The sequence below is a fragment of the Spodoptera frugiperda genome, chromosome 6 (genome assembly GCF_023101765.2).
Source record: "Spodoptera frugiperda isolate SF20-4 chromosome 6, AGI-APGP_CSIRO_Sfru_2.0, whole genome shotgun sequence".
Taxonomy (NCBI): Eukaryota; Metazoa; Arthropoda; class Insecta; order Lepidoptera; family Noctuidae; genus Spodoptera; species Spodoptera frugiperda.
In genome coordinates this window covers 10080947-10107268 of record NC_064217.1, presented here as the reverse complement: position 1 = coordinate 10107268, position 26322 = coordinate 10080947, and the positions used below count along the sequence as shown (strand labels likewise).

The following is a 26322-nucleotide window of genomic DNA, read 5'->3' as shown; positions in this document are numbered from 1 at the left end:
ACATACAAGATCACATACACTTGACAACCAGACCCCCAAGACTTGCTCCGTGCGGGAATCGAACCTGCAACACGTTATGCGGCAGCTGGTCGTCCAGCGACCACACCAACCGCGCAGTCAAATCTGTGCAGTCCAGTCAGTCTGCAGTAATTTATTTCTTTATTTATTTACAAAACATGTGTACCAAATATCGTACGTAACTGAGTTTATAGACGTTTCGTGTTTAGATATTTATATCTGAATCAAAATTAAACCATCCATCATGTCCCTACCACGACCTGAAAGCAACCAACAAACACATAAAATCGTCTTACACCACCAAAAATCACAGCACCATTAATCTCCCACCTCCCGCGACACTTTACATTGTTCCCCATCAATTCAATAGTTACCGGCACCTTCCACAAACAATCAAACTTTTGAACCTAATTTGGAACTTTTAAGCCTCCTTTTAAACCCATTTATAACGTCCAAACTAATTACGGAACTAAAACTACGCCTCCGTGTGTCAGTATAAATTGGCCAAGATAAATGAGTTCTGCCGAGCTCCCTAGCTTAATGGCGTGATCTATCATCTATCACGGGTGTTCAGGACCTGGTGGCGATCCACTTAACGATCTTAAGTTTTTCTCAAATTCTTGTTTAGTTGTTGCATCTGCATGCAATTTGTGCTGAGTTGCTGAGCTGCTGGGTGCAATGCAATGCATTTATTATTCCTTTTTGTCTTACTAGGAACTGAAACTATAGCTGTATGATTGTATTTTTGATTTTGTAACTTCTAACAGTCGTTACTCATATCTGATTCTGATAGCAAGAAAACAATACCTGTAATTATATACTTGTTTATTAAAACGTCACCCCGCACTAGAAATGTCTCCTGTGTCCTGAGTGTGTTCACTTATATATATGACACTAAGACCCGAAACAACAATTATTTATGGATCAATGCAGAAATCGAACCCATTACACGTTACGCAGCAGCCACCATGCTAAGCTTGCAGTCTGGATGGGTAATTGGATGGAATAATGGGTCTGGAAGAAGTCGTTGATTACACAAATCCTGAAATCTAATAATTAGTGTCAAATGCGTCATTAACACAAATTCTTTCATAGTTACAGAAGATTTATTAGAGAAGAATCAACGTTTCTCTTGTTTGATTTCAACAAAAGCTTTTTATTATGTTCCCCAAAGATTGATTGTCATTGATGTCTCATTAATTCCTATTATCACCTAAATGACCGCGAATAAATCAATAGTGTCGAAAATTGAGTTCGCCAGTTTCATGATCAAGAGAATTATGGTAATGTTTCGTCCCGGGATTTGACGGATCCCGGCCTCTCCGGACAATTTATTGCTTATTGTTGTGCACACACAAAGCACAGGGAATTTCAGCTGGATCAACGTGTATAATTGATGAGGTAATTTTTTTGGGAATCATCAAAAATCAGACAATTCACCGTGAAATATGAAAATGCCTCGCCAATGTTTTAGGTGAAAATATATTCGGCGCAGTACAAAAATTGAATTATTTGCAGCAATATTCCGGAGTATTAAAATAAAAAGTTAACCGAAGTTTGTTCTGTAAACAGAGAAGGAAATAACAGAGCATCTGCCAAAAACAAGACGTGCTCCACAGCCCATTAAAACACGAACTCAGATAACAAACACATTTTTCTGCTGACGACACAACAATTTAGATTTTCATCGCAAGAACATTCTAGAAACGCGTTATCACGTGAAATGCTAATAAGAAACCTGTCACAGTGTCACTCATACTGCTTTCATGTGAGTGAACTTAATTAGAGCTTAATGGTGTCTAAAATGGGTGAGCAGAATTGGTAGTGCCAGTCATTATGGTGGGAACGTGCCATGTGAGTTTACCATGATATTTGCAGAACGTTCAGGGTGATTGAAAGAATTAAGTTTTCAATCTTTCAAGACTTGGAGGCTTTTGTAATAACCCTTTATCATATCTAAGTTGAACTTTTTGACATGAATAACAGACGTTAAAATTAAACGTAAGAACAATTTCGTCATATGACATTTATTAAATGTAAAATAAAGCTATAATAAAGTTTAGTCTGTGAGTAATCACCGCGGACGAAGTTACCCAACATCTTACTTAATGTTTGAGTCGCTTGTGTTTCATCAAATTACTTTCCCATCTAGTCCTTCGATCACAGAACACTTAAGGAACCAGCAATTAAAGCAGCGCCTAGCGGTAACTTAACGATAATCTATCATCCTGATAACCACTCCTGATTTTTCTCGAATCAATCATTTTAAATTGACTTGGAGAATTATAAAAAAGATTGCAGATGAGTGCCTCAATTGACGTCCTTGAGGATTGATTGATGACTACAGTCCCTGATCTGTGGCTACAAATGGGATTTGTTCATTTACATTATCAAACTTGATTTTGTTATTTGGTTTATTGTCTTCGACTCTGATTCTGATTGATATGTCATGTAGATCTAATTTTATGATCAATTAAAATATCATAAAATAAACGTTCCTAATTCCCGACGTCAAGAGAAAATTGTAAGAATAGTAGAACGCAAGCTGGCTCAGAGATAATAAATCGTCTTACCCATTACAGAATAAAATCTTTAATCTTCCCCAGCTCTGAATAATAACTCGATTTAGTAAAACATTAATCAAGTTTTTTTCTTGGTTGCAGATGCGACGCGTCAACTAGCACAAATGGACGCGAGGGGGGCGCGGCAGAATGACGGTGAAGGCTCACGGCTCCGACCCGGGCACTGAAGCCACGATGAGCACGACACTGCTGCCGTACCACAACAGCTCACACTACACGACATACCTCTACCCTTCGAAAAGGCCACCCGATGTTAGGAATACTACAGTGAAAGTGGAAGTCAGGGATGCCAACACTAGCGGTGATTTTATGAGGCTAGTGGAAGACTTTAGTGATTACTTCTATGGAAACACGTCCCATGACTTTAGCACCAACTCCAGCCTAGACTTGGCCGACGTGTATGGCTATACAAACTGTAGTTTTAACGGTACATTCAATATATCATGTTTTAATAGACAAGTGGATGATTCGGAGCAGAATCTGTGGGCGTTGTTGCTGTTGATATTTCCTTTTTTCACGTTGTTCGGGAATGTGTTAGTGATTATGAGTGTAGTTCGCGAGCGGACGCTGCAGACTGTGACGAATTATTTTATAGTGAGCTTGGCGGTGGCCGACCTGCTGGTGGCAGTCGTCGTGATGCCCTTCGGAGTTTATTACTTGGTGAGTCGTAGCTTACATTTGCTTCTAATACTCTATAAGTACATATTACTGGGACTAAAGCTGTTTATAAATCTTTATATTCAATTCTATATTTCAACCAAGGTATAAACTTACATTGAAAATTCTTTTGACACATGATTTCATATCTTTTTAGATTGAAAAAATTGATCATAACATTGATTGATGAAACACTATTTTATAGCATGTTCCACTGTCTATCAATGTCATCGTAAATTGTATTTTTCATTATTTTAAAAGAGTGCCAAGTTTTTACACTTAAGTTTATGAACAGAGATGCAGCTGATACAGTTTTCTCTGCATAAACTATTGCGGTTGCCCTCATTCTGGAAGAACAGAAAATATTCGCTATCTTATACTAATTTTACTACTTTCCATAAAATATTAAAATATCGAACAGTATTGGATCATAACCAGACTACATAATTTGAAATGATCATTTTGTTAATTGAATTATGAAGGAATAAGTGCCTAGACAAACGTGGAATATAATAATAATTTGTCTCTCAATTCGTAGTTAACACAAAAATGTACCCAAAATAAAAGCATTAAAGTTGATTGTAACTCTAAAACAACATAAAACTCCACACGTTGCAACAAAATTCACTAACACACGTACTGCAACTGTCTTGCATAATACGTAAACCGTTTTCAACACAAAGTATCAAGTTGGAATCCCCTGGAATTCCGACCCAGAAGGCAGTCGCTAGTTTCCAGGCAGTTCCAGCCAGCTAACTACTAAACAAAAGGATTAAATGAAATTGTGACTAGTTGTACGTTGTACAAACATTTGTCGTAGTTAAGTCTGCGGAATTAAAGAAGAGTGTCGACGTTTTGAGATAAGTGGATTGCTCGTTACTTTTAGGTGCTCTGTTATAAGAACTAGGTATTTTGAGGTAGAGGAACTTGTCTTTTGTGTTGACGTGATGTACTTAATATCTGCCGTGTCTCTTTGGAGCTAGTAATCTGATATAATATCGTAAAAGAATGTCACCTTGGATTATCGGAAAGATTGACATAAAGTTACACAAATTTCAATACCCATTCGATTTATGTATCGAAAACATCAACGAGTAACCCGTTTTAAAAACACGCCACATAATGTAATCCCTGCACCCCAAAACACAACCAGAGCGTAAAGATAAGTAAATAAATAGCCGAAAACATCCTAAATTCCACACTAAAGTTGGAACTATAACTTTAAGACACATTTTCGATCCGAAACAAGACATGTACAATAAAAAGATAGTCCACAATTTTAGACCTACCCTCACGCATGATCTGTTTTATGTGATACACCCGCGATACGGACGGTGAGACGTAAAATTTTTAGGGTGCCACATGAATTTCATTTCGCCATAAAATCTATAATAAAATTATATTTCGTGATAGACGATTGAGTTTTTTGCAGTTGCCATTGCTATTTCTCTGACTAAGGTTGTTTTATTGCGGCTTAAGTAATAGAAATTGGAGGATTCGGGTTCAAATGATTTGTTTTGATGGCTTCTAATATATTTTATGTCGTCGTTTAAAACAAAAGAGTTGATTGTAATGGATGAATGTGCTCGTGTATTCCTTGAATGTTTTCTCCCAATCGATTTGAAACGACAATTTTATTCAGTGTTCAAAGAATCGGTCAATCGTCGAGTTTGTCGAATGTCGACCGGTTTTATTCGGTGTCAGTCGGTGTGGTTTAGATCAACGATGCATTTGATATGGATGTCTTTCTCGCAGTGGCTCAGAATGTCAGTTACAGCTGACTATCTCGAAGTTTTTATGGTCACTTTGATGCTTCGGACTTTACAGCTGCAGATAAGGTTGGACGTCAATGTTTGCAGTCTCCGAGTTAATTTGATGTTAGTATTATTCCTACAATTTCTTATTTTAAAGACTTAAAATTGTCTTTTTGACAAAAACATGGTTATAAAAGTAATTTTGCTAGAAAGCATTTAAATTCTTTATATTCTGTTATGTCCAGCAGCTAGTTGCAAAGCTACGTGTCAACCGTCTAGTTGAACACCGCAGCGTCCGCAGCATCTAATCCGATTTAATTCTATGTTAAACAAAAACTCCCAAATTAAAAATGTCTCCTTATTTTTAGACACTAAAACTTTGAAAATAAAGCCTGGGGCTAAACCTACAAAATAATAATTATAAAGTAGACAGTTGAAATACTTTGGGACAACAGTTAAAATAGGACTTTTGTCAGACATTCTTGCTTTATATACCTAATCTTCTGTCAGCTACCCTTTCTATCTATTTTATTTTTAGACCAAGTGTATTACATACTTTATATGAATATATTATGAATTTTGTGACATATATCATTATTCATTCGACTCCTGTCTACAATTTTTTTTATGTGATGGATCGGCAAACGAGGTACGTGTCACCTGATGGCAAGCATTTGGTGTCGTCCATAGACACCCGAAACACCAGAAGAGTTACAAGTGCATTGCGGCCTTTTGGGGATTAAGAATTTAGGATCGGGGAAATTTGTGAGGTAAGGAATTGGGCCTCCTGTAACCTCACTCACGCGGCAAAACACAACGCAAGCATTCAATATGTTGTCTACCCTTTACTGGTTTATAGCAAGATGTTTGTGTATATCAATCAGTGTGAATCTTTGCCGAGAATTTGTTTAGTCACGTGTGACCTCTTTCGTGTTTATGTTTGCTGTCATGAATTTGTGTTCTTTTAATGCCATTTTTATTGAGGTGCCTGGTTAGTTTACTATCTTTGCAGTTTCTCTCGTATCTTCCTTCTTACTATTGCATCATGATGATTGTGCAGTTGTCTAGTTTGTAGTACCTAGTGAACATTAAAAAGGATTAATTAATTTCAGAGCTTAGCAACAAAATGTTAAGGACGAATTTCCAACAAAATCTCCTACTTTCTAAAACCGAAGGACTTACACAAAATTGTGCTCAAATTGAAAGTTTTACGAAGATCTGATTTAAGAAATATTACAGCGACTGAGAAAAGACAATTTGAAGATTTGTAGAAAAGGGTCGCCGCAGAACTTTAGTTTAACACCCTGCTTTCGATTGTTACGTAAAATTATTGAGAACCCTTTATATTGCTTGAATATGATAGCCTTGATTTATAGATTTTGGTGCCTAAGTCCTACATTTGTATTCATTTTAGGAGTTGAAATAAAATAGCATTGATACTTCAATTACAAAAAATGATATTTGAGAGACGCGAGCGAATTATTTGTCAAGATCAGGAAAACCATTAAACATTATAAAATAATAAAAACTTCTTTAGAAAAATTATTAAGGAATGTTAAGTCCCACCACCCCTTTTGCTCAGTTTATGAGTAAGAAACTTCATTTCTTAACGCTTTGGCCACCAACCCGTTTATTGCCAGGACGGCGAAGCGAAGATATGGCCGAAGATAGAGCACACAGACTTAGAAACTAATGCTTTGTCATACTTTTGTTAATTTCAAATACCAAGAAAAGCAATGTAGACATAAATCCCCTCTCTACACCCATTTGCGGACCAATACAGCCAAAAACTGTTCGGATTGAACAATTTTCTCTGTAGGGGTTGCTAATGGCACTTTATTGGGAACCGATTTGCTGTTGTAACAACGAAACGATTCAAATGACTTAAACTTTGTTCGGTGGCTGGTAGGAGTTCTGCTTGTACCTATATATAGATGTCTGTGTTCTGTAATCGCAACTTCTTTATGCTGCTTAAGTATTTTGTTTTCTTTAACAAGGCTGTATTTTGAATTGCGGCCAGTTTTAGCCAGTTAATTTGCCATTATTAGAACTTAAGGCGGGATATTTACCATGATTATTTATAAGTCTATGAGTTTTCGATATTTCGGCACTGTTGCAAACGCCATGACCACGTATGAACGGATGATCAAAAAAAAAGGAATTTTACATGTATACATATAAACATAATGTGTTTAGTAATCAAATTGAAATAATTAGAACTTGTTTCACAATGTCTGGATAGCCGCTATGTATCAGATAAGTTGGAATTAAGAACGTAATTTGTATGCACAGATATATGTGACAGATAGTCATATACATAAGTTTATTGGGCACTCATATGAAGGCGCTTAGAATTAAAAAAAATCTGCAAAGATTAGTTTTTTGCGAACAAAATGGATAGGATACAAAACTGTGTAGTCATGCTGACAACAACTTTATTAACAAGGCTATTAGTCCCTTACCATTTTAACAAATAAAAACAAACTAAGTACATAAAAGAAACTATTTCCTCAATTAGCCCTTAAAACTAGTTCGGAAAACCCGTCGGTATCGTAGCTACATAATGTACAACGTACACACATGTAGTATAGGTATTTTTTCTCGTAGACTCCGTGACTAACCAAGCTATACATTTCCAGTATAACCTGAACTTCGAGTGTGTGGAAAGATCATACGATGCGAGACCATGATACACTGGTTCTGTATAGCTCTATATTAAGCCGTGCGTTTATATTTACACAGGCAGTTTCGGAGCATAAAAAGAAAATATTCAAATAACAAAGTACAAAGCATACCTTTTGTATCCTCATAATCGAATGGGGAGTATGTAACAACCTCTTTGTAAGATCATATTTACCTCTTTTTTATCAGGATGGGTAGGTTAGAGTAAGGCAAGGCGGTAGATGGGAGATTGGTAAGAGATTAGAAATAAGTAATAAATTTAATGCTGATATTAGAACTATTTTCCGATATGAACCCTGAAGTGTAGTTTGTGACAAAGTGTATTGAATGAAATGAACTAATATTTATTTAAATTATAAACATAATTTAGACCATTAGATGCAAGTTGCTTCCAGCCAGCCTATCTGGAAGTCATTGGAGGAGTACTATGTTCAGCAGTGGATGTCTTACGGCTGATATGCTGGTGACGATGAAAAATAAATTATCCGATAATCTAACTTTATCGATAACTTTCGATTGAGGTTTGGTACCGAGTGCTGCTATCTATTCTCTGTTAAATACTTAGTTCCTTAGTCAACTCTTACCTTAAGGAAGAGTAGAGTGTTAAGTAAGAGCACCTTCCTTACGAGTAAACAGGGTAAGAAAACTCACCACAAACCAATACAACATCCAACCATCCTCACTCATCCATGTCAAACACGAATGCAATCTCCCCAATCCCCCCAGTAACCTATGGTAACAAATTGTCGACCACATGACCCGTGTCCGCCGCCAATGAGCGACGTCGCATTATCAAAGGCTGATGGATTACTCCTGCTGATCCCTTCCATTGAGCGGCAGGTGAAACGATATTAATGACTGCTACTAACGATGATGGGGAGAAATAAAGGAAAGAGATGCGAGTTGATTTGTTTAACATGATGTCATGTTTGGTTTGTGTCATGTACTTAATTTTTTTTTTTTTGGAATAGCCTGCCTCGTTGCCCGAGTAGTCGTAAGCAAAGGATGTAGGGTCTGATTCTCGTGAAAGTCAAAGTATTTCAGGGTAATTTTCGGTTTTTCGATACTCAGTACTAGCACGGAGTCTGAAATTGTGCCTGGCATATAGCTCTACTAGTTTTGAGTCACAGAGGGATTTTATCATGAGCAGCGTTCACAAACGCGGTGACGTCGAGCAGCCTACTAACTGATTTTAAGTTAATTTAGTATGTCTCACGATAGTTATTACAAAAATATAGGATGAAGTTCAATTTTCAGTTATCCAACATATTTCTGGACAATAACAGAGAATTCATTACTCTCATACGTAGGACGTCGACGTAGGACATTCCGCGGTCGCGCTGCTGTCCGCAACCGAACGGCCGCCTTACCACAGACAATATCTCTATAATTACTCGTACAAGTAATTGTCTATATCACTACTAATGTAATCTTTGTATTTTTTTTTAAATGTGATTACCTATTCTCGAATGAAATGATTAACAGTCTGCTGCTGCGTTCAGTGTTCATATGTTTTTATCAGACTCTAATATTGACTCTCTTATTGTTTGAAGAGGTTGCTCAACTAATGTCAACCCACCACCAACCAACCATACCGGGCTTCATAACTATGAACGGCTTTCATATCGATCTAAGTGCTATGACTCTTGATACTTTTAATACAAAAATATATTTTCAACATTCATCGTGTGTTATTTTTGTTTTTTTTTTTTTCAGTAATGAGGAAATTTATTACAGTCATATCCTAAGTCTTGCTCTACTAATTCCAACTTTCCCTGCCTACATTTAAAACACAAATTCAAATAATTCAAAATATTCATTCGTTAAGTTAAAATCTCACACTCTTGAATAATAACAAAAAGTACACATGGAAATCAAATTACGAATTATCTATACTCGTATACTGTACAGTTAACGAACATATAAACAGAGAAATGTCAAAATTGCCTTCAAGAGCAAACCGCTACAATTTATGTTCTATTGTCTAAATTCCAAAGTCTAATTTTAATTGGAGATTCTCGAAATATTTTGGCAGAGCCACCTGAAATATCTACCTTATTACTGTTGAGTTGGAGTTGAAATTCTGATAGCAGTGTTTTGTCATTCCATAAATCGGAATCTGATTAGGAGAGACCGGATTTTCGGACGTGTGGTTGCTATGGTGGGGTCCAATCTGAAATTGTTTATTGTTATGGTTAGTTTGTGGTGGGCATTAGGCGTTTTGCTGGCGTAGGATACGGGAACGTAAGCCTAACTTTATTGCCTGGGATTTTAGTGTCGAAGTTAACGGTGGGAAACATCTATGATTAAAATGCTGGCTAATTTTCCCTTTTGCCTCTGTCGACGATACAGATTGTGACAATCGGGAAATTCATATCATACTCGTATTTGGCTGGAAATCGCAGTTTCAAAGTTTGAAGTTTTTCAGAGAGCGCTGCTGCCCAGTATCTGTCAAATATGTAGTCTTTTGATCAGCTCTTAAGCCACACACGGGAGAAGTTGGTGTTGTAACACAAAGTCAGTAAGAGTCTGACACTCTCTCTCACTTCGCCCAAGGCGGGAGAAGTCGTTGAATGATTTTACCCATTTAAAAAAAACACTAATATTTTCTAATCTGCTACCTCCAGTCTATTTGATTTTGATCTTAGTCTATTACTAGATATTCCTATACCTGATGTAAGACCTAAGTATTTAAGTACAGGCCGTCAGAACGATTCATCATTTACCTAGCTGGGTGTAATTTCATTAAGATGTTAATGGACCACGTTCGAACCCGTCCTTTAGCGACGGCTAGCTAACCGCCTTCAATAGTTGCCAAATCTAATCAATTTGACAAATGTTACTGTGTTTCCCTTTTGTAAACTATAATAATATAGAAATAGTGTGTTCAACTATTTTGAAAAATACTTATGATGAACTAGCAAAGTTCATGTTTTTTTATTATTTTATTAGTAACTAGCTTCAACCAGCGGCTTAATCCGCATTGCCATGGAATTAAAGTATCTTAACCTCCAAATCAGCTCATACACTGTCTGTATATCACATTTTATCAAAATCCGTTCAGTAGTTTCAGTGTGATTGACGGACAAACATGCAAAATTTCAAACAAATAAACTTTCACTGTTATAAAATTATTAGTGCGATAAGTAGTATTTGTTTAGAATCTTGTTCTACGTATGGTAAATAAATTTCATAGATACATACATAACATAAACAAACAAGATTGAGTGAATTTGAGTGTGACTTGTATACCTAGTACTATAGAGGTCCTATACCTACCTCTTGAAATAAAGGGCGCGATGTCGTTGACAAATGAATAATATTCTAACATTAACATTAAAATACTTATCACACATTCGTTTAACATGATAAATTATCATCATATTTCACGCTTTCGTACTTATTAAACGAAATTATTCACACAAAGGAGTACAATGACCTAATAATAACCCCTCACACCTATGTAGGTACCTATGTACTTCAGAAAATATATTTTCAAAAATCCTCTTGTTCTTAATTGATTAATCAGGTTGAATGAGCACGAAATGGCTAGGTATATAGGCACTGGGAAAATGTCAAGGAACAGTGTTCTACATAAGAGGCATAGCCCTTCTTCGTGCAGATGAGAATTATCGGTTATAATTACGTTACCCGGGAATCAAAGTGCCTATTATATATAGTCTGAGTATCTCTTCTGAAAATGTCTTGTTTCTTTATTGAGATTTCTTTATGTGATTAATTTTTGTTTTAGGGTGTGTGAAATATTGATAGAAGTCAATTGTTGTTATTAATGCTCAAACCTTCTCCGTGCGAGAAGAGGCCTCTGGTCAGCAATGGCCACTTAATAGGCTGTTGATGTCTGATGATGTGAAATATTGTTAGTTTGGATTCGAGTACGGTATAATTTATCTAAAATGAAAAAAATAGTTTCTGTTTTAAAGTGAAACTAGTAGCTTAGTTGTGGAAATGTATTATCACTGGGAAGTCACTTTACATATTATGTACATTCAAATAAAAATATAAAGTGTTTATTTTGCAAATTTTCTTCTATCAAAATTCTGTTAATAGGTGTTATATTTTTTGCGCTAATAATATATAGTTTACAATGATATACCGACATGCCACATATAAACTGCTGAAGTAGCATAAATAACAATTTTTATGTGCATCCATTCATTACCCAACAAGCCACAAAGTGTAGTACTGAGTTTCCTACCCCACAGAGCATAGATAAAGCCTTTGATGGTTCCCTAATTAGCATACTCCTGCCCATCTCTTGCATCAGAGCCTTCAATATGAACTTCATTAAAATAAGTTGCCATCTCATTATATTTCGTCGTCCGCGCCTGAAAATTTAATTATGCGTCGGTCTCGCATCTTTTCTAGATTTTCTACGATACGGTTTTTTTTTGTAGAAAAAAACGCTAGCAAAAATATTGTGTGGGATTAAGTACTTTGGCTTTTAATTTGCTTATTAAATTCAGTTTTTAGTTTCACTTAGACACTTTTTTGTTTTAATTATTAAGTCAAAAAAGTTACTTTGTAAACTAAACTTCTGACCCTTAGTTAACCTTAACTCTTAGTTAAGACTTAATAAGTAATCTCTGAAAAATGATTTTTGTAAATATTATATCGTCACGCATTTACGGCACTTAATGCCACTATACAGTATACTTTTTATTTTACATTTCACTTTACACCACTTGCCTTTTAAGTCCCATTTAATAGGGGGTGAGCCTATTGCCATGTTAGATGCTAGATGACATATGATTATGAGAGACATAATTATTCGAAAAATCATTAGAGTACTACAAAGTTTATTTATTTGTTATTAAATAACTCCTATGTAAACATGTATAAATAGGAAACCTAATAAAACCTAGACACTCCTCTAAAACCCAACCGGTCACTATAAGCTGTTGCCAAAGTCCAAACTTCGGCACGAATCCAACATTCCAGTGATTAACAAACAGACTTGAGCAAAGTTTGGGGTGCTAACTAATTAGCGCTCCCTTTCACACCGCCTTTGCCAGAGAGAGAAGACGATATTGCATTTAAAGTTAGTTTCGTAAACAAGAATTTGATACTTTATTAATTAGGCCTTTGAGTTGCAGTCAGCTTAGCACTGGATGCTGTTTAAGTTAATTTTCTACACTTTAACATTTTATTTTATGTTTTAAGTAACTTGTATCATTAGTCTAGCAGGTCGAGATTATGACTGTCGAACGTCAGATATCGGGTTCGAAGGCAGGGTCGGATGAGCTACGGACTGCCTAGAGGGTTACCGGGGCTCCGGCTCGAAAAGCAGGAAAACTACCCCGTTCCTAAACGGGGTGGTTTTTAGTCTGGCACTTGCCCAAGAAAATCCATTCAATGATTTTACCCCCTCAAAAAAAAAAAGGTTGTATAAAAATACTTAAAGATTTTTTGGAGAAAAGGACATTATTAGTTGACACAGTTTCAACCCACTCTCATGTTTGACCCGTAAGTATTGTGTTATTTCACTGGTCAATAGACTCAACCTCTATTTCAATAGAATTTGCAACAAAACGCCAAAAAGTCTATGAACCGCTCACCTCCACTGAACCCCCTTTTACTATGAAACATGTAAAACATTTTAAAGGACAACATTATAAATCAATTTTAATCAATCACTCCTAACTTACTTTGACAAAATAATATAAAACACATAATGCAACAAACGATGTTCAAGTTACAACTAAGTATGAAGATAAGTTGCTTAAGTGAATCTTTTCAGACTTAAGTTGCACAGTTCAATGTTTTTGTACAACTGACATGTTAAAGGTGACTTTTGTTAACAATGAACTGAGCATTATGTTCATGTAGGACTTTATTAAGATAAATGCGTAAACATGCTTTGCTTACTAACTTAAGTGATCAATTTTGTGTTCACGTTTTAAAGTAATTCTAATTGATGTTGCGTGTTTTATTATAGATGATGTTGTAACTTGCTTTTATTTATTCTTTTTGAGTAATATGAACGTATTTTATTGAACTAAGAGGTTTCAGATACCATTGTAAAAACAATGTTTATGCATTTTAAAAGTTGTAGAAGAGAATTAGAGATGTCCACGCCACCGCTCATGGCCACCTGACACACCAGAGGCGTTACATGCGTGTGATGCCACCCTTTTGGGGGTTAAGAATTTAAGTTTTTTTGGGGAATCGTGGATTGGTAGGATGGGTAAGAAGGACATTTGGGTTTCCGATAACCTTACACAACAAAATACAACGCAAGCGTTGTTTCACGTCAGTTTTCATCAGTCCGGTCAAGTCGGCCCTTTCGTGCCGAAGCATGGGTCTCCACACTTTAATTGAAAAAAGATAATGCGTGTCATGATTGGTGGTACATCAGCAGAACGTTAAAAACTACATCCAAGTCAAATACATACCTATTTGTAGTACTAGTTCGTTATAATGTAACTGGATGTCCCTGTGCGGTCTCTGAAATACGAAGCTTGAAGCTACGCGAGCTAGTTTATTGGACTGCACTGAAATATCTTGCTCCTGACGTTACATTTATCTGGTCTCCTACACGTTGTACAATAGTGGTACAATGTGTCTGTTTACCGAATAATTTTGGATTCGATCTTCAGATTTTCTGTCAAATTGCTTTATTGGCAGTTTAGTGTTTGCAAGTACGATCGCTCAGCATGGGGTCTCGGATTCAATTCCTGGGTCGGCAAAATATTTATTTCTGGGTTATTTTCGGTTTTTCGGATATGTCTCAGTAGAAGCACGGAGTCTGGAATTGCGCCCGGTATATGGCAATAGGCTCACTCCCTATTACATAGGACTTAAATCACAAATTTAATGGTGGAAAATGTGCACCACATTTTACAGTACAGTAATGTACACCGCTGCCTACCCCTTCGGGGATAAAAAGGCATGACGATACAATAAAAAACATCAAACCTCTCTGCAGCATTCTGTCACTTGTGACCGGTTAAAACGACGCTGTAATAATTGGATCATAAATTTTAACTTATATCTAGATAAATTATGAAATTATTTCAACAACTTTGAAAGGGCAAATACCGTAAGTAAGGAGAGTATGCGAGTTCCGCCCACATCGCCAGTTTCGGCTGAACGGAGCCTCGTTAATCGCAAAAAATATCAGCTATGCGACGTTTTTTATAGCTCATTTTGGAACTGTGTCTATTTTTAGGTCTAACCTCAGTAAAATGACTGATTCATTGATGTATGGTTCCGAAACATTAAGTGAAGTTACTCAAAATATATACTGATGTATCCAAAAATAGATGCTGGACAGTAAATTACGTGGTATCGTGAAAACTGAGAAAATCGCCATTTATTTCTGAAAGAAACATTATGTCTACCCGTATAATGTGTGTTAGCATTGGTTGACATGTATAACAACGAATATAAATAAAATAAGCAAGATAAAATAACGTACGTAGCAACGTAATTTTCCAAACTTTTCTTATTTATTCTGACTAAAAATAGCTAGACATAAACCCCAACAAACATTATGGCTGCAAATAGAGCTTACTTTAGAACCTAAAGTGTTATGAAGGTTTCAGGCGCCAAAAGAGTGTTAGTAATAAAATATAACGCTTATAGTAACAAAGCAGGTTTATAAGAGCAATATATGGAGGTTAAACGCGTAGAGCAGCGATTATTATCCCTACAATACAGACCAAAGCTTCTGTGTTATAGCTTTGAGCGAATTTTACGACTATAAGATCTATATAAGAAATTAACATTTACTATTAACTTCTAAAGTTCTAAGCAAGCTACCACAAACTCTTTCGGAGCGCTGATAGTTGCACAAAAGGAGCATTTAACGCTACTAGCTCTACAATGGTGTTCATTAAATCTTTTACAACACCAAACTCCTAAAGTGATACAAAACTCCCTTGTATGATTTAGGGCTGAATAGTAGCGATATTTCTCCCTATTATAGAACTTGTAGTGTCAAATATAGCTTCTATATTACTTAAGGTTGAATTATTGAGTTCGTTACCACTTTAGTACCTCTAATTGGTCACGTGACGAACGTAAAATGGCGTCGCAACATAGTTCCTCTCAAAAGCGTTTTAAAACTTGGAAAATTCAAAGTAGAACCGGTGGAAATAGACGGAAAATTTTGAAAGATTATCGTAATATTTTAAACTACAACGTTGCAAATGCAAACTTATCGCCAGATAACCTGAATGAGAATGGAAGTGTCACTACACGCGGTCAAGTGGGGAACTTACTTGAAGATGAAGGTTCCGCATGTAATGGAAGTGATATCGCAACTGCAAGTTTTGATGTTTCTGAAGAGGACCGATGTTATTACTCATTGAGTAGTGATGATGAGGATGATCCGAGTGAATATATTAAGAATCTTCATTTTAGTGAAAAATTGAGGGCATGGTCCATTGAGAAAAATATTACACAAACTGCTATGAAAGATTTGCTGTTAATATTAAATGACAGATTTGGCATGATTCTACCAAAAGATCCTCGAACTCTTTTACAAACACCAAAAAATATTTTAATAAAATATTTTATGGTATATATGTATTCAAATCACAAATCTTTTTAATTTGGCAAATCAAACGATAAAAAACAATTTAGCACTCGTTCAGCTATGAGATACGTGTACTAGTCATCCGTAGGCTAGGTAGGGTTTTTGGAAAATAACTACGGATCCCCAAATTCATGCGGCCACCATTTTTAGATACCTAATGAAGTTAAGTAAAAACCGTAAAACGTACGAAACGAAAACTTAATACAATGAAGATATTTATTTTTCTAGCGTTCTAATACCAGGGTCCCGACACAAGTCAATAGGCAAAGTTTTGTTACATATTTAGTAAAAAAAATGTTTTTCTCCATGTGAAGCAAAACATTTTATTAGATAAATACACAACAAAGAGTGGGCGCTTCAATTATTTGCCAATAATATATACACATATTCACAGTAAACTTACCTTCGCAATGAAAATTCCGCTTCAGCTTCCACTAACAACGATTTAAAATAATACACCCAACTCCGCCATTTATTTTCGTAAACACAAAATGTGTTATGGTTGTTTGATAAATCTTCATTCATTTAACATATTGCAACGTTATAAAATAAAACATACCGCATTAGCCGGCTATGAAAAAAAGTAAATTAGACGCTAAAATTTCTTATTGTAGATCTATACTGCAACTCAAGGTGTTACAATTTACCTTATTGCCACCCTCTAACCGCTCAAACAGTAAGTAAGGTACATCATAGATCTACTATGCTACTTACGGAGTTTATATTCATACATTTGCTCCCTTTATAGCGCTCAAAGCAGCATGTAGCTCTACCATACCGCTTGAGGAGTCACTAGTCACTTAAATACTACTCTTACAGCGCTTTAAGTCTCAGTTAGCGCTACTGAACCTCCACAATTGCTCTACTATAGCTCTTAAATTCATTCTGTAACTCCACTATATCGCCACTGTGGAACCTAAGGCTATAAGAACTTGTGCCCAATCCAGGGGTATAATAGAGTTATAGCTCGCTATAACTCAAATGTGATAGCACTTATTGATGACCTTAGGATCTGTTTAGCTCCTTTATATAGCTGTTATAACTCTTATATTAGCGCTTAATGTTAGTTGGGACGTAACGATATTTTCGATCCTGAATAATGACAGTAATTATCGTCTAGAAGAATTATTTATGTAGGTTTTGAAGCTTAGAAAGTATGCGAGCATAAAGGTAACTAATTAGTGACATTAACGTGATAAAATGTGTGTACTTTTTATAATGACTACAATTTTTAAGCAATGACTAGCTGAAAACTAAGAAATGGATAAAAGCGCTTATTTGGATTAAAAATGCTAGGTATACATAAAGATTTATTTTTGTCAGTGCACTTGGCGCTGCTTATGAACACCTGCAACACCAGAGGAGTTACAAATGCGTTGCTAGCCTTTTAGGGTTTAGGGATTTAGGGCTTGGAGTGGGTAACGATTAGGTCGATAACCTTATTCAGTCACAACAAAATACAACGTAAGCGTTGTTTCAAAACGGGTATTCTGTGAGACCGTTGTATCCTTCCGGTCGAACTGACCCATTAGTGACAAAGCATGACTCTGGCCTCACGAATATTATGTCATGTAATTATAATACTTTATATGACAATATTTACGAACCTACAAAATACTATTAACTTGTCAATTTCAATACCGCACGCAAAACGCGAAATCTTTGTACAGTAACACAATTGACAAAAGACGACTTGGAAATAGATTTTTCGATAACACAAAGGAGATAGGCATAGATATTTTTACTCAGTATTTTACTGTCCATCGGAGTAAAAAATTCGCTGGTCACATCCATTATGATGTCAGTGTAACAATAATAATTTTAGTGACGTCGTAAAAACTCCATTTGGCGACAATGTTACGTGGAGCATTCAGATGGAAAATGTTGTGGGACACGGCACGGGAGTGATGTACCCTCTGCCTGTTGCTACTCCTGTACTCCTGTGTAGGGGACCGGCAAATTATTTATACGGAAAATAATACATGAATTTATTTGTTGAACGTGTGTGTTTATGAGCGTCTTTTGGTTGAAAGGTTGGTACGAAATTAAGGTTTGAATTGGCAAGGATTTCGTTTCTATGGATAAATACTGCTCTTATAATTTTTATTTTATAATTCACATAGGTGTATTTTCTTACGTTCTTGAGCTGCAGACTGTCTAGTGGGTTACCAGGTCTCCGGTTGGAAAAAGCAGGAGTAGGAACGGGGAAGTTTTTAGTTAGTAAGAGTCTGACACTCTCTGTAGCGTCGCCCGAGGTTGGAAAAGACATCGGATAATTTTCCCCACTTAAAAAAAACTAAAAACTTACGTTGACTTGATAGAAACCAAATAACAGCTTTCTAATATACCTTTGAACCTTTAATGATTAATCAAACTACTAACTGCGACATCCAACTCGCTTCTTATGTAGACGGGTCCCATAGTCCAGAAATGTCCAGAAGTCACATTCACGGACTATTACTTTGGTTGGCCAATATTTGCTCAATGAATTTCCATTGAAACACAAATGAATCACAGACGTAATCGTTGAACGTGTAAAAACGTTACACAAAAGTTATCATAAAACATTTTTATCAACCCGCTGAAATATCCGAATGCTCTCGGTTTCAATAAAAATTGATTTATAATATACGCTATTGTTATGTTATCTGGGCATGTAAAGGCGGGCAGTGACGGAAGCGAATGAAACGATTAATTCTACCGTTGTTTTTCTATAGATATTCCAATATTATGAGGGTATCACCACCATTTGAATGAGTTTCGAGTAAAAAAAGAAAGATTTATGTACATCGAGTATTTGTATTTTATTTTATACGGTCAACAATTGTTTTTATTTGGTTTAATATATAGCGGAGTTTTTTTTATTAATAAAGTCATAAAAGACTGCTCTCAACGAAATTTATTAGGATTTTTTTTATTTTCAATCGAATTTAAACGACACGAATTATATTTAAAGGCCTAGATATTATTTTTTCAATCTGATCCAAAATTGATCTTGAGAGATTGATTCAGTAACTTAGATTCTGCAATGCAAGTTCTTAAGATGCTTTCTTTTTCTATCCATCTCATTTATGTTTTAAAAGAGTAATAATTTCTTAAAAATGTTACATTATTTCCATAAAATAATCTAAATTATTGGAAACAAATCTGCAGACTCTCTGTTACTCTGACTTACCAATTAATCGTTTACCATCAAAGAGCATACTGACTTCGAGCCACTTCGTCACACTTCGAGCCACTTCGTTACACTTCGAGCAATTCGAGAAATTCGGTAGTTCTGCATCTGGCGACACTTACAATTCTTGCCAGCCAGTGACCGGTGCCTGGCAAACGTCAGGCGATTTGCAATGCAAAATGTAAATGTTTGCGTCTCCTGCAGTTATGCGGGTGCTGCAAACCCTTCTTGTTGCCTTAACGCGATTTCCTTTTAAATGAGTAATGGACGGATTTTGGAAGTTTGCGGAAATTGTAGTTGGTTGGTGTAAAGGAGAGGTAGACTGTGTATTGGTTTAGTGTGTTGTTGTTAATGTTATAGATAGTTGTTCTATTTATTCTTAGTGCACATACGGTGAAGATAGAAAGTTATTACAAAATAGATTATGTTTTTCCCTCCACCTCTAAGGTTAAGGCATCCATCTGATTTGGCTACACCTACGGTATTATTCACCAATAAAATACGCATACAGCGAATGTGACTGTGATAAGAAGCAGCAAGTTCTTTATAACACCTTTGAAAACTAATTTAATAGCTAAAACAATAAACAATAAAATAAATAAAATTAAGCGTACAAAAGGACCGTGAAAGGAAAACTCGTTTAAAAAATTTGGGCTCGTCCGGGATTTGAACCCGGGACCTCTCGCACCCTAAGCGAAAATCATACCCCTAGACCAACGAGCCAGCTGATATACAAGCCGAAACATAGATATACATACATTATAAAATTACCTTTCACTAACTATACTGATAGAGCGCAATAAATTTATTAAGATAGCAGTCAGTAATCTTGATATAATAGACATAGTTACATAATATGTTAGATATTGGGTAATATATAATATACTTATGTATGTATTGTTATATATGGTGTATTGGAATGTACAGCATTATTAAATGTAAGAGGAAACCAGATCTATGATTGAATGTTAAAGACACTACTTATGGATGTGAAGCAGAAATTGACTAAATAATCTTAGGTTTACAAAAACCTTGAATAAAGATGCTATAGGCTATATAGTAAAGAGCCATCAGACCACCACAGATAGGGCCCAGTAGGGTTGATACTTGATCCGGAGCTGCGGACTATCTAGCAAGTCTACCGAGGATCCGATTGGTAAAGCAGGAATAGGAATGGGGTGGGTTTTATTTCGTAAGAGTCTGATACTCCCTCTCGCCTCATCCAAGGCGGAAGCAGACATTGGATGATTTCTCCTTATAAAAAAATATCTACCTATTTTTTTGTTTTCCCATAGATATTAACGCTCATTTTGGCTTGTCCTCAACTGTAACAGAGGTTAAATACCTCAGATACCTACGACAATGTCAATAGCTTACGAAAACCGCAAATAGAATGAGGTATGTGTAATTACATCAGACACATTATTACAATTAACAATTATAGCACATGTGTAAATAACCATACTATTCACACTAACTCAGAATTTAATAACTAATGAATTAGGTGTGGGTATAAACGGATAGGTACTCATGTAACTAGAAGCTGTAGACTACCTAGCGGGTTTAACTGGGCTCCGGCTCAAAGTATGAGTAGGAACGGGGTGGTCTTTTAGTCAGTAAGAGTTTGACACTCCTTCTCGCCCCAGCGAAGCCGTTGGATGATATGCTCCTTCACATAAAACTCATGTAGCAATGAGCAACAATATGGTAACCTAATGAGTCTTCGCAAAGCCTCTTATGTAGACCATGATGGTGATCCTGATTCTTCATGTTCTCATGCCTTGTCGCAATTTTAGAACAAACTGCAGACAACGGTAACAAGTTACCGGGGCTCTGTCTTGAAGGAGTATGGACCAGGGAAAGTTTCAGCCAGTAGGAGTCTGACACTCCCTCTCGCCACACCCAAGGCGGGAGTAGTCATTAGATGATTTTCTACCCTTAACATAATAACTTAACATAGCTGGGTTTGAGACCAAAGGCCATTTAGGATTTCCAATATGGTGTTTATGATAGACCATTATATCAAATATAGGTCCGGCGCGCCCTGGTAAGGCACGCTACCAATTTCATGAGTGGTTCAGAAGTTTAGCACTTTCGTAGCGGTAAGCCATTTCGTAGAAAATCTGAAATATAGAGATTATAGTATATTTACACGCCTTTTAATTCCTGAAGGAATCAGTGCTCATATACAATGAAACGATGTTTCATCAGTTATGTTACTGACTTCCATTTAATATGACTGTGTCACAGTTAATTTATTGGAGGATCTGGTTCTTACTGAAAATTTCAGAATAAGTACAATAATTATTGAAAAAAATTAAATCTATAAATCCTCGGAGCTGCTGACTACCAAGCGGGTTTACCGGGGCTTCGGCTTGAAAAGCAGGATTAGGGGTGATTTTTAGTCTGTAAGAGTCTGACACTCCTCCTCGCCAGAGAAGATATTGGATGATTTCCCCCATTAAAAAAAATAGCCCAGTTACCTAATCGTGTCATCGAACCCGAGACCTTGTTCTTGGCAATCGCACAAGCAACTGTGAACGTGTTTATGTAATACATATTTATCTTTATATCTTTATATGTTACTTAACAACTTTTAGTGAAAGGCACGTTCGTTATACGTGAGCGTATATTTTGGCTGTTATATCAGCTGGCTCGTTGGTCTAGGGGTATGATTTTCGCTTAGGGTGCGAGAGGTCCCGGGTTCAAATCCCGGACGAGCCCAATTTTTTATAGAAAGCATAATTGTTTTCAAAATTTTTGAAACTTATAATCTAGACATAATATTTATTGAGAGTTAGACCAAAATCAGATACAATTATAGACATTTTGTGAGTACCTATTGAATATGATTTGAAAAATCCATTACCAACTATTCGACAAGTAAGGCAATTAGTAAAATATTCATGAACTTTTAGTCTTTAATAGTCCACACTTAGGTATATTATACGTTAGTATCCAACAACCAATCACGTATGCAAACCTCCTTACTCCTTATCCTCCATACAATATTTACTTTTCAAAGATCCTCGTCGGAACCGATCGTCTCAATATTTGTACCGATTCAGATCCACTATTCAATATTATTTGCTGTTATTACTTCTATGTCTTTCAAATTGTATTTGTGTCTATTGCTATTTGTTTGAACTGTTATAATATAACGTATTATTGGATCCCTTGTTTTGATACGCAGGAGAAAGCTAAGATATATGGTTATAAGAAAGGTGAAATATGTTATGAAGTTTATTAAGGAGGTTAGTGCCTTGGTCAATTGAGATTTTTGTAATAGTGATCTGAACCTTTAGTATGAGTTTGCTTTACGTTTAAAGTAATTAAAACGAGAGCGCTGGCTACCTAGCGGGTTACTGGGGCTCCGGCTTGATAAGCAGGAGTACTCCACTCTCTTTCGCCTAGCCTAAGACAGGAAAAGTCATTAGATGATTTTCCCCACTCAAAAAAAAGGCGTCAGAAAAGATTAGCTTACCGAATTGAAAGCTGTACATGCATTGTTTTTATTACAGTGTCTTATGTCCAATTTTAAATTCTATGCTTACTTGTCCTACTCAAAAATTACTTTAATAAAATAGTTACTCAATCTAACGACCCTAATACACTTTAGTTTAATAGATCCCGACCACAATCGGACCAACAGAGATGTGAAAACTAAACTGGAACTTGATATTGAGTCTCGCAATACCAACGAACCCTCGAAACCCGAAATTGAGAGTAACCGAATCTATAATAGAATAGTTGTGGACTTAAGTTTATGTTCAGTCGTTATTATAACCACGAACGCAATTGTTGAGAGTAATCTAATATTTAGTTCGATTTCAAGTTAATTTTGGGTAAAAATGTAGACAAGCTCATCAACTAGATTTATAATTAGTGAAAGCAATACAATATTATAGTAAATTTTATATACAAAATGCCTTTAGATATATTTTTTGTAATTTGATTCAATGCTCAAGATTTAATTCGCAAGATGTGATTGACTTTAATTGAAGGATCACAAGACCATGTAAATTATATTTTAGCATGTAAGTGTATCCTTTTTTGGGAGTCTAAATAAACAAAATAAAGTAAATATTTTGTCTGTATGTTCACGCATCACGCAAAAACTACTGGTCTGATTACGATAAAACTTGCTATAATTATACTTTAATATCCTGGGCATAACATTAGGTACTTATTCACTAAAAACAAACTGCTGTACGATACGAGTGATACAGATCCTAGAGAAGGCAACAAGTCAAAATCCGAAATGCTGCCATAAGTCATTATTCCATGCGGAAGTCGCGGGCAAAAGCTAGTTTTTAATATTAGTATAACATGACACCGATACCCAATACCCCTTCTTCAACATCTAACATGATGTTACAAAGATCATAAACGTGATGTTAGTATCAAAGGTGGAGCAGTAAGCGATACGTATCAAATATTTGCTTCCCATCTCGATATGTTCAGAAATACGCCATATTGAGAGCTCCGTGTTTGAACGTATGAACTCATATTTGTTGAACGTTGAGCGTTGCACTCGGCGAGAGATGTTCTAGAGTGCAACTTGTAATAATATGTTGTGAATATTTTTGAATTATTTTTGTTAGTATAATTGGTACTTATGTAATGTACTGGTTTACTTTAAAAACTGTGTTTGATTTTTATTTGAGTGTTAAATAAATTATTTGACAGTTTTAGATCCTCCCTACCCTCCTTCCATTCCTCTCAGTGCAGAGCTTTCTGCGGCCAATCTTTATCGTAGGTGTTAATTTCGTCGCCGCGACGTCTGTAATTAATAATTACTGTAAAATAAATAATTAAATTAAGTTTAATTACACTGTTACACACCAGGCGGTGTAGTATATGAAACCAATGATTGTTGAATTATTGGTTCGTATAAACGAAACACCATAAGAAAACGTGCTAAATTTTAAACAAACTTGTCATAAAAATTGGGCTCGTCCGGGATTTGAACCCGGGACCTCTCGCACCCTAAGCGAAAATCATACCCCTAGACCAACGAGCCAGCTGATGTATGAGTTAAATTTTAACACCACAACATTACTAATCAGATTGTTATACTTTATAACGATGTGACGTAACGATTACGTTATACATAAACAAAGAAAGTCACGTATATAAAATTATACATATGTATATCTTCAAACCTTTATGTGTATAATATGATGTGTAGTAATACTGGATCACAATATTTTTGTAATTCTCACTGAAGCTGAAATTGCAACTGTTCACTTACTTATTACAGGAAACTAACTTGAGAAGTATTTAAAAAGTGTGTACCTCTGCCTATTCTACTAAGGAATAAAATACTTGATGATACATAGAAGACACACAAACATACATACGTTACCAATAACACGTGTAAAATAAGAGTAATTATAGAGCAATCAATCTTTATCAGTGAGCCAGTCACAGGGGATGTAGAATGCTTATCAAGCTGAATTTGCACCCCCCGTGCTTCGTGACAGTATGTCGAATCACTAAAACGTTTTTGCATAGATTTTGTGCTTAAATCACACAGTTAAATACCATTTGGATTATAAAATAGACTTATGCACAATCAACACATAATAATTTAATTAAAATAAGCCAAAATAACTGAAAAAGGTTTAATATTCCGATAATACGCTGCTGTAAAAAGATTGGGCTCGTCCGGGATTTGAACCCGGGACCTCTCGCACCCTAAGCGAAAATCATACCCCTAGACCAACGAGCCAGCTGTGTGTTTCGTCGAAATAAGAGACTGTAAGCAGCGTCAACGGTAGATAAAACCTTTCACTTTAAATTATTATACAATAACATAGATTAAAAGATTAAACAATGTAAAGTATTCTATGCTTCGTTTTTTGCTTAGTGAGTTAAGTCTCGAGCAGCCGTGTTCGAGGTCCCCCATTCCTCTCAAAAAACGGACCGACATTGCACTTGGTACCCCTCTAGTTAATTTCCTATCATTAGTACCACACTCTTTGCACATAGGCCTACATTACACTATACATATAAATTAAGTATAAAAGTACAAAATTATAGATTTTGTTAAATTTCTAGCCTATCTACGAAAGTAATAAAAAAAAAGTCAGCGAATCTCATAATTGATAAGATTACATACAGTATTAATACACTCAATAAATGTGTAGTACATAACGCTATTATACGACATTATACACGTCATCGCCATTACGAAATCCCTCAAAAAGTTTGGGCTCGTCCGGGATTCGAACCCGGGGCCTCTCGCACCCAAAGCGAGAATCATACCCCTAGACCAACGAGCCCCACACACATAGCATCAAAATGGGCTACCATAAGGCACCATGTTGACATTTCACAGTAAATCGAATGGAAGAGAACAGACATCAATATTATTGCAACGCAGCGCTTACTTTGAATTCCAAAACACGTTTTGTGACGTCATCGAGAATGCGGAATGCGTATACGCATGTATGTAGGTCACCTTTCACTGCTTATGTTCGATAGTGAGCGAGATTTTTTGTCTTTAAATCAGTTGGCTCGTTGGTCTAGGGGTATGATTTTCGCTTAGGGTGCGAGAGGTCCCGGGTTCAAATCCCGGACGAGCCCAAATTTTTGACAACTTTCATTTGCAATATTTTTAGGTTATTTGTTACTAATTTCTACGGTGTAGTTCCATAGTTACAATGATTTTAAGGTTTAAATGTGAATTCACACCGTAGATTTTTTAACGTTACCTAGTTATAATATTTTATCAGAATTGGGTAAAATAAATAGATTTGTGAAGCATATTTATGGTTTGTAATAAATTGCGGCTACTGTAATACCGTCAATATAGATACTGTTGCAGATAACAGATGCAATAATTCAAACAGATAAGTTTTAGATATTGGATCCATTTTGTGTTCAGTT

The 26322-nt window shown here is 35.9% G+C and overlaps 1 protein-coding gene and 6 non-coding genes across 7 annotated transcripts in view; 3 read left to right on the top strand and 4 right to left on the bottom strand.

Moving 5' to 3' along the window:
* The window catches only part of LOC118267661 (dopamine D2-like receptor), a 207278-nt gene that overhangs the window by 74903 nt on the left and 106053 nt on the right, over window positions 1-26322 (top strand). Inside the window, exon 2 of the mRNA XM_035581770.2 lies at window positions 2682-3260. Within this exon, the coding sequence (XP_035437663.2) occupies window positions 2730-3260 (531 nt within the window). The 5' untranslated portion in view covers window positions 2682-2729. The remainder of the gene's footprint in view (window positions 1-2681; window positions 3261-26322) is intronic.
* On the bottom strand, window positions 20080-20151 carry Trnap-agg (transfer RNA proline (anticodon AGG)). The gene has a single exon. It is a non-coding gene; the product is annotated as a tRNA-Pro (tRNA).
* Window positions 22081-22152, top strand: Trnap-agg (transfer RNA proline (anticodon AGG)). The gene has a single exon. It is a non-coding gene; the product is annotated as a tRNA-Pro (tRNA).
* On the bottom strand, window positions 24380-24451 carry Trnap-agg (transfer RNA proline (anticodon AGG)). The gene has a single exon. It is a non-coding gene; the product is annotated as a tRNA-Pro (tRNA).
* Trnap-agg (transfer RNA proline (anticodon AGG)) lies at window positions 25091-25162 on the bottom strand. The gene has a single exon. It is a non-coding gene; the product is annotated as a tRNA-Pro (tRNA).
* Window positions 25644-25715, bottom strand: Trnap-ugg (transfer RNA proline (anticodon UGG)). Its single transcript has one exon. It is a non-coding gene; the product is annotated as a tRNA-Pro (tRNA).
* On the top strand, window positions 25948-26019 carry Trnap-agg (transfer RNA proline (anticodon AGG)). Its single transcript has one exon. It is a non-coding gene; the product is annotated as a tRNA-Pro (tRNA).